We start from the raw sequence: 17,247 nt of genomic DNA on the forward strand, positions 1-17,247 counted from the left end.
AAAAAAAAGATTCTTTGCAATAACTCAATCAATAATAACATATTCCCTTTAAAACTATGAAATTATTTCAACTTAATATAGTAGGCTTATGTTATAGTTAAACATATTGTGGTGGTACAGTAGAGATCCTTAACATTTAATTTTGTTTTGTAGAATAACTTAGAAAACTTGCTACTAGACATAATGTAGCCATTTACTTCCTAAAGTGTTATTTATGTTCATAATATGTCTATAATTTTGTTTGTCTAGATCTTATTTATTTAGCTCCAAAGAAGGTGCCCAGAAGTGATGTTGAGACTTCTTTTTAATTGGGTAACAGTGTGTTTTTCCAGGAACCATCAGCTCCAAGTCAAGTAGTTGTTTCAATTTAGTTGTGGAGGGTGCAGCTTAGCTTGCCCATGTGGGGATCGAACTGGCAACCTTGGTGTTGTGAGCACTGTGCTCTAACCAATTGAGCTAACTGGACACCCCTGTTGAGACTTTTAAGAAATAGTAGAATAAGAGACAAATATGAGATGACACTATGAGTTTTGAAGTATCAGGTAGAAAAAGATCATGATATTGGGAGCCATAATATCCAGACATGAAAGTTTTGCTTGCAAATGTCTGTAAGTACTCATGATCTTTGATGAACATATGCTGTGCGTACATCAACAAGGTGTTCAAAATTACTACTAAGCAAATAGTATTTTAACTCCTGTTTATGGAATTAATCTGTAATACTCATATTGGTTCCTTTGAACAAAAAGTTCTTTGGTGACAACAAACATGAATATGAATTATTTTGATAGATTGAAACAACATTTCATTCAAAGTGTGCCCTATATCTGGGAGCAATGTCCACAGAGAGCAGAAATAGATTACTTAGTTAGAAACTTCTCACCAACCAAGCTAAGCATTTTCAAAGTTACTTCTGGTTTCTCCTCCTGCTGCTGCTTCCTACTCTCCTGGGGCTTCAAATAATTTACAAAGTTAGGCTATTTCTTGCTAGGTCTTCATTCCAGAGCAGGTCACTCTCTTTTCTCCTGTGACTATGTGGAAGAAACTTTGTTTTATTTCTACCAGGTGAGAGTAACTTCAGATCTATCAACAATTGAGTTCTATTTCATTAACATTGGTGGAGAAATGAGTACCTCTAAGGGCCCTCTCAGTCAGTCCTGCATGCATGCTCAAAGGCTGTCTAGAGACCCACCTTTCTTAATTATTCTGGAATAAGGCAGGATGATTATTTGAATTCAATAATGAAAAGAAGCCGTCAACCCAATGCCTTCTTTCTTATGAATCCACAAGCCAGTAGGACCTCTACAAATTTTGGCCTTCTGTACAACATGAGTTGCTTCTATAGCTAATCATTGCTACTTGGCTTCTCACCTCATCTCTAATGGCACTTTTTGAGCATAAAGTACCAACCAAGGCAACTAATGATTTCCTTTTTCTTCTCAGAAGACTGGGAGTGAGGATATTTGTATCACAATATTGGTTCTACTACTATATAGTCCAGGATAAGACAATTCCCTCTCATTTTATAAATCATTAAAATGAAGGTATTGGACTAAACCATCTCTAAGGCTCCATCCAATCAAAAACTTTATTAAATTACCTCTTTATACTTAAAAAATTTTTTTGACTGTCTGAGTTTTACACGGGGGTGTCTAGAACATAGTATGCATTCAATCTTATTTAATTAACTTAAACTTATTTTACTCTGATGTAAACAGTTTCTGTATAACATCTTTCTTATATATACAAACACCCTTTTAAAAAAAATAAGGTGTTTGTGTGTGTGTGTGTGTGTGTGTATATATATATATATATATATATATATATATATATATATATATANTATATATATATATATATATATATATATATATATAATTTTTTACCTGCAATGGCTGATTTTTCCCTATATGTAATAAATAAAGTGTGAAGCAGTGCCCAAGAGTCATTTCAAAGTTGCAATGCAAGCCAAAGAATTTTGAAAAATTATCTGGCACTAATAAACACTCATCCATAAACACTGTGGCATCAATTCACAGTTTCTTAAAATTGATTTTTAAAATGACATCAGAGATATATGAATTGAAGAAATATAAACGGAAGAATTTGAAGGATAAAACAACTTTCTGAAAAGTAAGTTAATCTCAACATGGTGCAGTAACATAGTAAGGACTCTAAGTGCCGCTGTTCACCAACCAGGGGAATAATGGTGCAAAAGATTTGCCAGAACTACCGAGCTTTTACAGCACAAAGAAACGCCAGATTGAAACAAACTCTTTTCCAAGAGACACCAAACTCAGACCTCTCATCTGTTGGATTCTGGGCTCCTTTTCCGAATACAGCTCCGCGCGGACACGCTGGCATCCAGAAGCACAACAGGAGGTAGCCTAGCATCTAAACACTATCTGCAGGACAACAATGGCGGCTCCGCAGAGGGGCGGGGGTTACAGAGGATTCATCCTGCTCTCCATCCTCCTGGGGACTCGGAACGAAGCTTGGGCAGGACATATTCTCTACTCTGTGCCAGAGGAGACTGACAAAGGTTCTTTTGTGGGTAATATCGCCAAGGACCTGGGGTTGGAGCCCCAGGAGCTGGCAGACCGCGGAGTCCGCATCGTCTCCAGAGGTAGGACGCAGCTTTTCGCTCTGAACGCGCGAAGTGGCAGCTTGGTCACCGCGGGCAGGATAGACCGGGAGGAGCTGTGCGCTCAGAGCGCGCGGTGTCTAGTGAGTTTTAACATCCTGATGGAAGATAAAATGAATCTTTACCCTATTGAAGTGGAAATAATGGATGTTAATGACAACGCTCCTAGGTTCTTGACGGAAGAAATGAACGTAAAAATAATGGAAAATATAGCTCCTGGGGTGCGGTTTCCGTTAAATGAGGCTAGGGACCCGGATGTGGGCACAAACTCCCTCCAGAGCTACCAGCTCAACCCCAATCGCCATTTCTCCCTGGTTGTGCAAACTGGAGACGACGGCACTAAATATCCGGAATTAGTGCTGGAGCGAGCTCTGGATCGTGAGGAAGAGGCATTTCACCACCTCCTCCTCACAGCCTCTGACGGCGGCGACCCACCCCGATCCGGCACCGCCCACATCCAAGTAACGGTGGTGGACGTGAATGATCACGCGCCAGTCTTCTCTTTGCCCCAGTACCAAGTAACCGTCCCTGAGAACGTGCCGGTGGGCACCAGACTGCTCACAGTAAACGCTATCGACCCAGACGAGGGAGTCAATGGGGAAGTGACATATTCTTTTAGGAAAATAACTCCAAAAATTTTACAGATATTCCAGTTGAATTCCCATACAGGAGAATTATCAACTTTAGAGGGCCTAGATTATGAAGAATCCGGCTACTATGAAATGGAAGTTCAGGCTCAGGACGGTCCTGGCAGTATGACAAGGGCTAAAGTACTGATCACCGTTTTAGATGTGAATGACAACGCACCAGAAGTAACTGTAACGTCTGCAAGCAGCTCAATCCCTGAAGACACTCCTCCTGGAACAGTAATTGCTCTTTTCTACCTTCAAGACCGAGATTCTGGGAACAATGGCAAGGTGACCTGCACTGTTTCAGAAAATCTGCCTTTTAAATTAGAAAGATCAATAGACAATTATTATAGATTGGTGACAGCAAAAAACCTAGACCGGGAAATACTCCCTGTGTATAACATCACACTGAAAGCCACAGATGGCGGAACCCCACCCCTGTCCATGGAAACTCATATCTCCATGAAGGTAGCAGACACCAACGACAACCCACCTGCTTTTCCCCACTCCTCTTATTCTGTCTATGTCCCTGAGAACAACCCCCGAGGCGCCTCCATCTTCTCTGTGACTGCACACGACCCTGACAGCGACAAAAACGCCCGGGTCACCTACTCCCTGGCTGAAGACACCATCCAGGGTGCGCCTCTATCCTCCTATGTCTCCATCAATTCTGACACCGGTGTCCTGTATGCATTGCACTCCTTCGATTATGAGCAGTTCCGTGACCTGCAATTGAGAGTGACTGCGCATGACAGTGGGGACCCACCACTCAGCAGTAATGCGTCACTGAGCATATTTGTGCTGGATCAGAATGACAATGTGCCAGAGATCCTGTACCCCACCATCCCCACCGATGGTTCCACAGGTGTGGAGCTGGCGCCCCGCTCGGCAGAGCCCGGCTACCTGGTGACTAAGGTGGTGGCAGTGGACAGAGACTCAGGCCAGAACGCCTGGCTGTCCTACCGCCTGCTCAAGGCCAGCGAGCCAGGGCTCTTCTCCGTGGGGCTGCACACGGGCGAGGTGCGCACTGCGCGGGCCCTGCTGGACAGAGACGCGCTCAAACAGAGCCTGGTGGTGGCGGTCCAGGACCACGGACAGCCCCCTCTCTCGGCCACTGTCACGCTCACTGTGGCTGTGGCTGACAGCATCCCAGATGTCTTGGCCGACCTGGGCAGCCTGGAAGTCCCACACGACTCTGACGCCTCAGGCCTCATGCTGTACCTGGTGGTGGCGGTCGCCGCAGTCTCTTGCGTCTTCCTCGCTTTTGTCACAGTGCTGCTGGCACTCAGACTGCGGCGCTGGTACACGTCACGTCTTCTCCAGGTTTCAGGAGGTGTATTGGCGAGTGTGCCCCCCTCGCACTTTGTGGGTGTAGACAGGGTGCAGGCATTCCTGCAGACCTATTCCCACGAGGTCTCCCTCACCGCGGACTCAGGGAAGAGTCACCTGATCTTCCCTCAGCCCAACTACGCAGACACGCTCATCAGCCAGGGGAGCTGTGAGAAAAGCGAGCCCTTGTTAACATCCATAGATTTTCATGAATGTAAGGATGAAGCCCAAAGTATTCAGGTGAGTTCAGTCATGCACTTACTTTTATATCTTTGAGGGATTTTATTTTATGAAAATTTATTGTTTTGTGAAACAAGTTTTTGAAGAAACTTTAAAGAGCTAAAGTAAGTTTATTTCAGTGGTGATACTTTAACATGGAACACTTACTGACATAGGTTTTTGTGTCATTGCCATAGTGAACGTCTGTGGACAAGATTTTGAGTAAGTGGACTGTCACATTTTTATAGCTTCCATCTATTTTCCAGTTGATGTTCTTAATTCGTGTAGTTTATAAATGAGGATGAATTATATCTTTCTCATTGCACTAGGTTAGCAAAAGCCTTCTGAGCATTCTCTTTATATCAGATTTATAAAAGGCTCTTAAAGATGTTTTCAGTCTGAAGTTTTTCTGTGTCTAGCTTCTGCCTCGATGACCCTCAACTTGATGGCCTTGAAAAATCTTAATTGCTTCCTGACCTATTTAAAGCATAGTCATCCATTAAAGTTAGGCTCTGTTTGAAGGTTGGGTAAATGCCTGAAGAATAAAATGTGTGTGTCAAGCTTCACTGAGATCTATATCAATGACGGACATGGAGTCTAATGCCACACTGAAGGTCATTGTTTAAAACCAATAAAATATGACATAAAATAAGATGCCTTTTCAAGTATTATAAGCGGTAGTTGTGAAATAAGCAGTTACATGTTTTACCACTTCACAATTCCAATGTGCAGTTTTAGTGGTGCAGCCATGTTAAGTGTGACCGTGGGCTCTCCAAGTGGGAGATTGGGATGGTGGCTTTATGAAACAACTGCCTCATACTCAAGTCCTAGACCAGTAGTTAGACTTTACTTCTTGGGTATGCTGAAAAGTTCAGATAGAAATAACCCAATCTGGGGTTAACTACTTCCAAACTCTGTGTATTATATTTCAGTAAAGCTCAATACATCAGTTGAGTAGCATCTGGAAGGGGTTGATGACAAGGTAATCTTGTTTACTGGGACCCTTTGAGTGTTAATTAAGTGGACATTTTCTCCTAGCATATTATCATAGTGTTGTGCTTGGTGGTATTTTCTATATAAAGGAAATATGCAATCGTGTGGGTATATTTCATACATTTTGCAGTGTTCAGATGTACAGTCACTTGGGGAGAAGACAATGTTACTGAAACGTTGTGAAGCAGAAACATGGTTACCAGGTATTTTGAAAAAGAAAATCTCCCTACCAAATTTATTAGATGCTTAAAAAATATTATTAAACAAAGGGGAGAAATTGTCACTAAACTCAGTGAGCTTTTGCAAATAAACTTTCTAGGAAGTATTTCCTTCAGTTGATGTCATCATGGGATGTTATATAAGTGCACAAGTGGGAACCAATGCCTCAGTGCAATAGACCATGGTTAGAGACTTTGCGTTTCAAAGCAAAATATTATTCCCCTGGTAACTTTGAAGATTGATGTTACATTTTATGACCAGGAAAACAATTGTGCAATGGGAAGGAGAACGGATAGGCTAACTCTTCTGGTCACATAATTTTCTTCATTAAGATTCCAGAAGTGAAAATCAGGTAACATTACTATAAATAAATCATTGAAACTATTTTGGAAGAAGAGAGGTATTTGGTAGTAAGTAAAAACTGTGCTCTTTGCAAGACAATTACTAATGCTCTCTGAAAAAAGAATTGAAATAAATCAGCATGGAGGTACCCCAAAAATAAAGAAAAATAAGGAAAAAAGACACAAAGAAAGAAGCATAAAACTTTGTCCAATATATTTCTAATTATTAAGTATTCAAAATTACTGTAACCTGAGTTCCTTTAGGCTAAGTCTGTGTTATAGTCATCTTTCTATTTCTAGTGCAGATTGGAAGATTGGGGGATAATTGTGTCAACATATAGAGTTTATGTATTAAATCTATGCGATTTTCCTAAAACCTGGAGTTAGGATAATGACCTTTCTAGTGGTACATATTAAACATTAAATATATAGACTACAACAATTGTTCAGTCAGGCAAACGATTATAGTTATTGTAGCTGGATAGACCCAAGGTGCACAGGCTGCAGTTTCCTAGTGCGGACTCTGGGCGCCGCTGTTGGCCAGAGTGGAGACCTTGGCTCAGGCGATTGCTTCGCGCAGCCGCAATGCACTTTCCCGAGCTGACACCCGCTAGAGCGAGCCTTTACACCGCTTTCTCCTGTGGATAAGAACAAACCCAGATCCCCACGTAGGAACTAAAGCCTGTTCGGAGCTCCGGACATCTGCAACACAGAGATTATTTGTCATCCGGCGCCTCCAGGCCGGTGAGCGAGCCGAGGGGAGCAGGAGGGATGGGGAGCGGCGCTGGGGACAGGGGCTGGGCTGAGAGGCGGCCAGTGCTGTTTCCCTTCCTGCTGTCTTTGTTCTGCCCGGCGCTCTCTGAGCAGATCCGCTACAGAATTCCCGAGGAACTGCCTGAGGGGTCGGTGGTGGGGAACCTCGCCAAGGACCTGGGACTCGGTGTCCGGGAGTTACCGACACGAAAACTGCGCGTCAGTTCGGAGAAGCCTTACTTCACTGTGAGCGCAGAGAGCGGGGAGTTACTTGTGAGCAGTAGGGTGGACCGGGAGCAGATATGCGGGAAGAAGCCAGTCTGTGCTCTGGAATTTGAGGCTGTTGCTGAACGGCCATTGAACTTTTATCACGTGAATGTGGAAATCGAGGATATTAATGACCACACGCCAAAATTCATGCAAAGTTCCTTTGAGCTGCAAATAAGTGAGTCCACAAAGCCCGAGGCACGATTTATCTTAGGATCTGCCCATGATGCAGATATTGGGACCAACTCACTACAGAATTACCAGCTCAGTCCCAATGATCATTTCTTACTCGTGAATAAAGAGAAATTAGATGGCAGTAGATACCCTGAGCTAGTACTGAAGATGCCTTTAGACCGGGAAGAGCAGAACTCCTACCACTTGACCTTGACTGCCTTGGACTGCGGGGATCCACCCCTAAGCAGCACTGCACAGATACAGGTTCTAGTGACTGATGCCAATGATAACCCTCCAGTGTTCAGCCAAGAGCTATACAGGGTGGGCCTTCTGGAAAACGTGTCCCCAGGCACCACTGTGCTTCGAGTGATGGCCACCGACCAGGATGAGGGTGTCAACGCCGAGATCACCTTCTCTTTCACTGAAGCAAGCCAGATCACCCAGTTTGACCTGAATTCTACTACCGGGGAAATTACTATTCGAAATACATTAGATTTTGAGGGAATCAAAGAATATTCCATAGTTTTGGAAGCAAGGGATGGTGGAGGAATGATTGCTCAATGTACCGTGGAAATAGAAGTCCTAGATGTAAATGACAATGTCCCAGAAGTGATATTCCAATCTCTACCAGAACTTATTATGGAGGACACCAACATAGGAACATACATTGCTTTACTCAAAATCCGTGACAAGGATTCCGGACACAACGGAGAAGTTATTTGTAAATTAGAAGGTGATGTTCCATTTAAATTACTCACTTCCTCAAAAAACACGTATAAATTAGTGACAGATGGAGTTCTAGACCGCGAGCAGACCCCTGAGTACAATGTCACTATCACAGCCACCGACAGGGGCAAGCCGCCCCTCTCCTCCAGCTCAAGCATCACCCTGCACATTGGCGATGTGAACGACAACGCCCCGGTTTTCCAACAGTCAACCTACCTGGTCCACGTGTCTGAGAACAACCTGCCTGGTGTCTCCATAGCGCAGGTCAGCGCTTCCGATCCCGACCTGGGACCCAGCGGCCGCGTCTCCTACTCCATCGTGGCCAGCGACCTGGAGCCGCGCGCGCTGTCGTCCTACGTGTCCGTGAGCGCGCACAGCGGGGTGGTGTTCGCGCAGCGCGCCTTCGACCACGAGCAGCTGCGCGCCTTCGAGCTGACGCTGCAGGCCCGCGACCAGGGCTCGCCCGCGCTCAGCGCCAACGTGAGCCTGCGCGTGTTGGTGGGCGACCGCAACGACAACGCGCCCAGGGTGCTGTACCCCCGCTGGGGCCCGACGGCTCGGCGCTCTTCGACACGGTGCCGCGCGCCGCGCAGCCCGGCTACCTGGTCACCAAGGTGGTGGCGGTGGACGCGGACTCGGGACACAACGCCTGGCTGTCCTACCACGTGCTGCAGGCCAGCGAGCCCGGACTGTTCAGCCTGGGGCTGCGCACGGGCGAGGTGCGCACGGCGCGAGCTTTGGGCGACAGGGACGCGGCCCGCCAGCGCCTGTTGGTCGCTGTGCGCGATGGGGGACAGCCGCCCCTGTCGGCCACCGCCACGCTGCTCCTGGTCTTCGCTGACAGCCTACAAGAGGCGCTGCCAGATCTCAGCGACCATCCCACACCCACTGACCCCCAGGCTGAGCTGCAGTTTTACCTGGTTGTGGCCTTGGCCTTGATCTCAGTGCTTTTCCTCCTCGCGGTGATTCTGGCGGTGGCTCTGCGCCTGAGACGCTCCTCCAGCCCCGCCACCTGGGGCTGCTTTCAGCCTGGTCTTTGTGTCAAGTCTGGACCCGCGCTTCCCCCCAACTACAGTGAAGGGACTTTACCCTATTCCTACAACCTGTGCGTTGCCCATACTGGAAAGACAGAATTTAATTTTCTAAAATGTAACGAGCAGTTGAGTTCAGGGCAAGACATACTTTGCGGCGATTCATCTGGGGCCTTATTTCCACTTTGTAATTCCAATGAATCGACTTTCCATCAGGTGAGTTTCCTTTAAATATAACTTGCTTCTTGTGGTCTACCCAGTTCTCCATACTCACAGGAAAACATACAATGTTCAGATTTTAAAGTTGTCTTATGCAATTTGTAGCCAGTCAAAAAGCCGTCATATTATTCTTCAGGGAGGGTTGTTGGAGTAGGAGCAATTCGGTGTCTTTTAGGATGTCTTACCAGGCTCAGATTTACAAAGCAGTGAGAGTGTGATTTTGTCTACAAAGGGAAACATTAAAGACGCTATAAGCTCTGTCATAAAAGCTAATGAGATTTTCCCCTAAATTTTTCTTCCTATCACTTAATTGATGATGGGGTGTTTTTTTTTTAGCTTGGATATAATGTAAATTTAAATGTAGGCAGTCATTTAAATAAACCTTTAAAGCAAAAAAATTTAAGCTAAAGTTAGATATTTTTCTTAACTGATTTAACTGTTATGAATTCTATAATTGATGTTTTGCCTCTACTATTTTCTTCCCTTTGTTTCAAAATCACCTAGAATAATATATCTTAACCTGGATTTTTATGTAGATAAACCTATTGTAATTGTACGCAATGTACTATGTGTGTGTGTTGTGTGTAAAATCCTTTGACTTGGCAGTAGGTCCATAATGCTCATCAGAAGACAAAAGCATGTTCTCCCTACTTGCACGATAGGTTTTGTGGGATTAATCTGTATTGAAAGTCATTCTGTCGGTTCTTCCATCAAAGAAAAGACAGTGCTTTGAACTATCTTTTTTTAAGCCTTTAACATAGCTAGATGTCTTCTGGACATTCTACTATCTCTAGGAGAAAAATAGAGTTGAATTCTTAAATTTTAGATAAAATTGCTAATCTGATGTACATACAAGTATATATACAAGATGATAATACAATGTTTCAGCCTTTTGCTAGATTTCCCTTAGGAACTGTTTCAGTTATTGGCCACTTTACAAACTGCTGGAAAAAAAAGAGACATCTTTTTGTATTGGTGCTTTTTGACTCCTTGGTGATAATTATGTGTTCCTTACTTTTTTTTTGGTTCTTTTGCTCAAAGTACTAATAAAGGTAAAAATAACTTTAGAATATATGTATACCTTAAGAAGATAGTTAAGTCTACTTTAACATGTAATAATCTCTCATTGGTGGAAGAATGAGATGTAGAGTTACCTTTTTTGTAAAATCATTTTTACCTTTCCTTGTAAAATCATTTGTACTTTTCAAGCATTTTCTATTCAAATAGAAAAAAATAATTTAAATAAAATAGCCATAATCTTTTACTTTCAAAAAGTGCTTTTTGAAAGTAAAAGCACTTAAACTATTAAAATTTTACAATATTGACTTGAAAACATTATCAATATGCAACTAAAATGACACTTTTAAAGAAGAATAAAAAGCAAACACTCTACAGAAAGCTTATTACAATTATTAATTTGTTTAAACCAAGTTAAATAACTCCTGAGTCAATCATCTCCAATAGGTCTATTTTAGTCTATAAATGAATTAATTTCCAGTAACAAATGGAGTTCTTACCTATTTGATAATAGATATTGAAGACATTTACAATAAATCTTAGAGTATAATAAAAAATAAAATTTTAATAGTTTGTTTTTAAAAGAGTAAAGTTGTTCTAGAAATGTTCATAATTTAATGTGATGCTAACCCATAAATCTGATCATTTTATAATACTTTGTAAGCGTTTAACCCTACTTCATCCCATGCTTCTTGGCAATTTTTAAATATGAATTTAGGTACAAATTAAATACATGCAAAACAGACTATAAAAACCAAGTAGTATTGTTTTTCTCAGTAATGTAGCATACAGTATTACAAATATAAGTGGTTGCAGTAACTGTTTAGGACTCTAAGCGCCGCTGTTCACCTAATTTGGAGATAAATGTAACCGAACGCCATCCACATACTCAGGGCTCCCACTTCACAAACACTCACAGATCCCACCAACCAACTGCAGGGCTGCAGCGAAACTCCATCCCTAAATTTGGGACACTCCAGCTTTTGATAAGATGATCTCCATAGCTGCAGCAAAAAGGTAAACAAGACGCATATGCCCAAGGAAGATTCTGAGTGGATTCTGTAGCGAAAGAACAATGGCCGCTCCAAAGAATTACCGAGGACGTGGCGAGCTGGCCCTGCTGTGCGCGCTCCTGGGTACGCTGTGGGAGATCGGCCAGGGACAGATCCACTACTCAGTGCCAGAAGAGAGCGACAAAGGATCTTTCGTGGGTAACGTCTCCAAGGACCTGGGGCTGGAGTCACAAGAGCTGGCGAAGCACGGAGTCCGCATCGTCTCCAGAGGTAGGACGCAGCTCTTTGCTCTGAACCGGAGAAGCGGCAGCTTGGTTACCGCAGGCAGGATAGACAGGGAGGAGCTATGCGCTCAGAGCGCGCGGTGTCTTGTAAATATCAACATCCTGGTTGAGGATAGAGGAAAACTTTTTGGGATAGAAATAGAAATCATTGATATCAATGATAATAACCCAAAATTCCAGGTCGAAAATCTGGAAGTAAAAATTAATGAAATCGTTGCGCCTGGCACACGCTATCCGCTCCCAGAGGCTGTGGACCCGGATGTGGGCTTGAATTCCCTGCAGAGCTACCAGCTCAGCCCCAATCACCACTTCTCCCTGGACGTGCAAACTGGAGACGACGGAACTATCTATCCGGAGCTGGTGCTGGAGCGCGCCCTGGACCGCGAGCAAGAGGCTGCTCACCACCTGGTCCTCATCGCCTCCGACGGCGGCACACCGCGTCGCTCCAGCACAGTGCACATCCAAGTAACAGTGTTGGATACCAACGACAATGCCCCAGTGTTTGCTCAACCGATTTACCGAGTGACTGTCCCAGAGAACGTGCCGCCGGGCACCCGGCTGCTTACTGTAAGAGCTAGCGACCCGGATGAGGGAGCCAACGGAGAAGTGGCATACAAATTCTGGAAAATTAGTGAAAAGCAATCTCCGTTATTCCAGCTTAATGAAAACACTGGGGAAATATCAACATCAGAGGGTCTAGATTATGAAGAATGTACATTTTATGAAATGGAAATACAAGCTGAAGATGTGGGGGCACTTCTGGGGAGGACCAAAGTACTTATTTTCATAGAAGATGTAAACGACAATAGACCTGAAGTGATCATTACATCTTTGTTTAGCCCGGTCTTGGAAAATACTCTTCCTGGGACAGTAATTGCCTTCTTGAATGTACATGACCGAGACTCTGGGAAGAATGGTCAAGTTGTCTGTTACATACGTGATAATTTACCTTTTCAATTAGAAAAATCAATAGATAATTATTATAGATTGGTGACATGGAAATATTTGGACCGAGAAAAGATCTCTATGTACAATATCACAGTGATGGCCTCAGATCTAGGAAACCCACCTTTATCTACTGAAACTTATATTGCGTTGAGCGTGGCGGATACCAATGACAACTCGCCCACTTTCCCTCGTGCCTCCTACTCAGCCTATATCCCAGAGAACAACCCCAGGGGAGCCTCCATCTTCTCTGTAACTGCCCATGATCCTGACAGTGGCAAGAACGCCCAGGTCACTTACTCTCTGACAGAGGATACCGTCATGGGGGCACCTCTCTCCTCTTACATCTCCATCAACTCTGACACCGGTGTGTTGTATGCACTGCGTTCCTTTGACTATGAGCAGTTCAGAGACTTACAGTTACTGGTGACTGCCAGGGATAGTGGGGACCCTCCACTCAGCAGCAATGTGTCACTGAGTCTGTTTGTTCTGGATCAGAATGACAACATGCCTGAAGTCCTGTACCCCACCATCCCCACTGATGGCTCCAGTGGTGTGGAACTGGCACCCCGCTCTGCAGAGCCGGGCTATCTGGTGACCAAGGTGGTGGCAGTGGACAGAGACTCAGGCCAGAACGCCTGGCTGTCCTATCGCCTGCTCAAGGCCAGCGAGCCAGGGCTCTTCTCCGTGGGGTTGCACACGGGCGAGGTGCGCACTGCACGGGCCCTGCTGGACAGAGACGCGCTCAAGCAGAGCCTGGTGGTGGCGGTCCAGGACCACGGCCAGCCCCCTCTCTCTGCCACTGTCACGCTCACTGTGGCGCTGGCAGACAGCATCCCAGAAGTCCTTGCCGACCTGGGCAACATCAGGAACCCCGCCAACTCTGATGACTCAGACCTCACACTGTACCTAGTGGTGGCAGTGGCCGTTGTCTCCTGCGTCTTCCTTGCCTTTGTTGTTGTGCTGCTGGCGCTCAGGCTATGGCGGTGGCACAGGTCACGTCTGCTTCAGGCTTCCGGCAGTAGGTTGGTGGGCCTGCCAGCCTCAAGCTTTGTGGGCATGGATGGAGTACAGGCATTCCTGCAGACCTATACCCATGAGGTCTCCCTCACCGCAGACTCGGGGAAGAGTCACCTGATCTTCCCACAGCCTAACTATGCGGACACGCTCATCAGCCAAGAGAGCTGTGAGAAAAATGATTCTTTGTTAACATCCATAGATTTTCATGAAGGTAAGGATGAAGCCACTTCTGTTCAGGTGAGTTCAGTTTTTTGTTTACATTTATTTCTAAGAGAAATTATTTTTTAATTAATTTATGTGTTTTGAAGTATGTGTTGTGAAGAAAGTTTAAAATATTTTTTAAGGTATATGACAAAGTTTGGGGTTTATTTTAGTGGTGACACTGTGAAATTGAGCTCTAATCATCATAGTTTGTTTCATTTGCTTTCCAACGGATTGGACAAGGTTGGTTAAATGTGAACCTCTCGATCTCTTAAAGCCTTCCTTATTTTACTATCATTATCACTTATCACTCATTCACTTAAGAAGTAGTTACCCAGGGCCGGCCGAGTGGCGCGATGGTTAAGAACTCGCTTGGGATGCCAGAGGGCCCCGGTTCGGATCCCACATATGAGGGCCAGTGACACTGCCCTCCACAGCTAAGATGCTGAACAACAGCTCAACCTGGAGCTGGGCTGCCGTGAGTCGCTGGCGACGGCGTAGGCTGCAGTCCCTGTGGCAGTGGGTTGCCATGGGCTACCATATGTAGCCAGCAGCCAGCAGCCAGCGTGAGCGGCCAGCAGCCGCAGTGAGCGGCCGTCCAGAAGCCGGCGACTGATCTGCCTCGCCAGGGAAGAGCGCAATGATGGTGCCAACTTGGGCCAGTGAAGCAACGTCCTCCACAACTAGACTGAAGAACAAAAATGACAGCAACTTGTCTGTTCCCCTTCCCCCAATTCCCCATCACTGTTCCCATCCCCCCAATTACCCAATAAAAAAAAATCTTAAAAAAAAAAAAAAAGAAGTAGTTACCCAACCACAATAAGGTAAGTTTGTTTTATATATAGGAATATATATATATATATATATATATATATATATATTCCTAAATTAGAACTGACAGAAAATTATTAAAACTTCTAAATCCTTGGATGAGCCTAGTAGAAATAAAATACATCACAGAATTTTTAGGACTGTGTTTAGGGTTTGGACCTAAAACTAGGCTCTTGAAGATTCCTTCACTTTAAACCTTTCTTCTGAGCCCTGTGTCCATCTGTATTGATCCTTCAAAACTTTAATGCTTTTTACATTCTAAAACATAAACAGATTTTAAAGGGTGGATCCTGGTGGTAGGTGCGATTGGTCCCTAAATGTTGCATCTGGGTGGCAGTGGTCACCCAGGGCTCATATTAATAGAGACATGGAATCTAAAGTCTAAAATGGCCATTGCCTCTCCCCCCAAAATAAAATCAGATTTGAAGTAATATGTCATTTTAAACTGTTGAAAGTGACTTTTGTAAAATATAGAACATGTTTTTATAGAGTTCCAAGGAGCTGTTTTGATGGTGTAGCCATGTGAAATGTGCTGTGTTCTCATGGTAAGAGAGTTTGAGAATGTGTGTTTTAAGAACAGAAGTTTCATGTACACAAATTCTAAACAAGTTAATCAATTCAACTAACAATGATTCTGTCTGGACTGTGTGTATATCTTCTGTACTCCCTGGTATAGCATTTTAATAAAGCGAACCCCTGATTTGTCATCAGATGAAAGTAGAAAATACAATAAATCATGTATTAGTAATGACAAAGACATTTCCCAAGTATGGTGCAGTGTTCCCTTCTATTTTGCATATACAGTGGGTGGGCATTAACTTCATATTTTCTGTAGCGTTTGGGTGCATAGTCATTTAAGGGGACAACTGTATTATTGACACATAATTTTAAAAAGTATGTGGAAAGTTGCCCTGATAAAGAATAAAATCCTTACTCTTGCTCAAAGAATTCAGTAATTGTCAAAAAAAGTTTAACAAATGGAGTAAAATAATTAGAACAAATATCACTATATTCAGTAAATTTATTCAAATAAACTTACCATAAGCCCAGTTCCTCCAATTTCAAAGTCATTGCTTCAGTATAACATAGGTCCATAGATAAGGAGGTAATGCAGCCTACTGGAATATACCTTTGTGACTTTATATGACATAGATAAACATTTCCCCCCCGGTAAATTTATTAACTATATTGGGTATGACATAAGCTAAGTAATTTTGAGAAATAAAGAAGAGGATACAGCAAATCATGTCTTGGCTACATCATAAGGACAGTTTCTTTTGAATGACTACTTCTCAAGGTAGTTGGTAGAATAAAAAGAAATTACTTTTGCATAGCAGCTGTGCCAATTTACATTCCCGCCAACAGTGTATGAGGGTTCCTTTTTCTCCACAGCCTCTCCAACACTTGTTATTATTTGCCTTGTTGATGATAGTCATTCTAACAGGCGTGAGGTGATATCCCATCGTGGTTTTAATTTGCATTTCCCTAATAGCTATAAATTTTACTGAAAAAAAAGAAAACCCACCATATTTGTTGAAGTTGAATGTAGCTATTTCATAATAAATATTGCATATTATATCACAAAAAAAGAAATTATTTTTATAGAGTGTTGATATTATCAGGAGGGAAATGTTTGAGGATTGATACAAAATTGCACAATTTTATAAGATAATTTTCAGCAGTATTGATGTTTTTTAACATGTTATATGAAACAGTATTAATTATGTAGAAATGTTGGGGGAAAACAAAGGAATTGATGAAAGGTCAGAATTTTCACTTCATAGCTAATAAAGAGAATGAATTTTCTAAATCAGTAAACTCTTTGAGGGCAATATCTGTGCCTTATTCATTATCATATTGCCACTGACAAGAGCAGTACTTAGCACAAAGCAAGAGTTCAATGTATGTACAATAGAATGGTGAAATGAATGCACCAATATATGTAGGTTTGTATAAAAACCCACCATGATATATCTAATAATTTGGAAACAAGAGAAAAGATGCCTTAAATTAGGCCTTATAACTTAAGATATTAAGTATATTAATACAGAAACATGGATTGTTCAGTCAGGCAAACGATTATAGTTACTGTAGCTGGTTAGACCCAAGGTGCACAGGCTGCAGTTTTCTAGTGCGGACTCTGGGCGCCGCTGTTGGCCAGAGTGGAGACCTTGGCTCAGGCGATCGCCTCGCGCAGCCGCAATGCACTTTCCCGAGCTGACACCCGCTAGAGCGAGCCTTTACACCGCTTTCTCCTCTGGATAAGAACAAACCCAGATCCCCACGTAGGAACTAAAGCCTGTTCGGAGCTCCGGACATCTGCAACACAGAGATTATTTGTCATCCGGCGCCTCCAGGCCGGTGAGCAAGCCGAGGGGAGCAGGAGGGATGG

At 43.5% G+C, this 17,247-nt stretch overlaps 2 protein-coding genes across 7 annotated transcripts in view; both read left to right on the top strand.

Annotated features, from left to right (window-relative positions):
- LOC109393460 (protocadherin gamma-C4) overlaps positions 1 to 17,247 on the top strand; it is a 161,371-nt gene that overhangs the window by 39,428 nt on the left and 104,696 nt on the right. The window contains exon 1 of one of the 6 annotated variants that reach the window (XM_019662769.1): positions 2,191 to 4,842. The exons of 4 other annotated variants lie outside the window; for them this stretch is intronic. In XM_019662769.1, the coding sequence (XP_019518314.1) occupies positions 2,419 to 4,842 (2,424 nt within the window). In that variant the 5' untranslated portion in view covers positions 2,191 to 2,418. Of the gene's footprint in view, positions 1 to 2,190; positions 4,843 to 11,299; positions 14,061 to 17,247 lie in introns of those variants that run through there. One more of the 6 variants, XM_019662779.1, reaches the window with a different exon arrangement.
- LOC109393528 (protocadherin gamma-B4-like) lies at positions 6,590 to 10,561 on the top strand. Its single transcript, XM_019662868.1, is given in 2 exon segments — positions 6,590 to 8,832; positions 8,835 to 10,561. Coding segments are annotated over 2 exon segments (2,409 nt in total). The 5' UTR covers positions 6,590 to 7,145; the 3' UTR covers positions 9,557 to 10,561.

This window comes from Hipposideros armiger, unplaced genomic scaffold (assembly GCF_001890085.2).
Source record: "Hipposideros armiger isolate ML-2016 unplaced genomic scaffold, ASM189008v1 scaffold_11, whole genome shotgun sequence".
Taxonomy (NCBI): domain Eukaryota; kingdom Metazoa; phylum Chordata; class Mammalia; order Chiroptera; family Hipposideridae; genus Hipposideros; species Hipposideros armiger.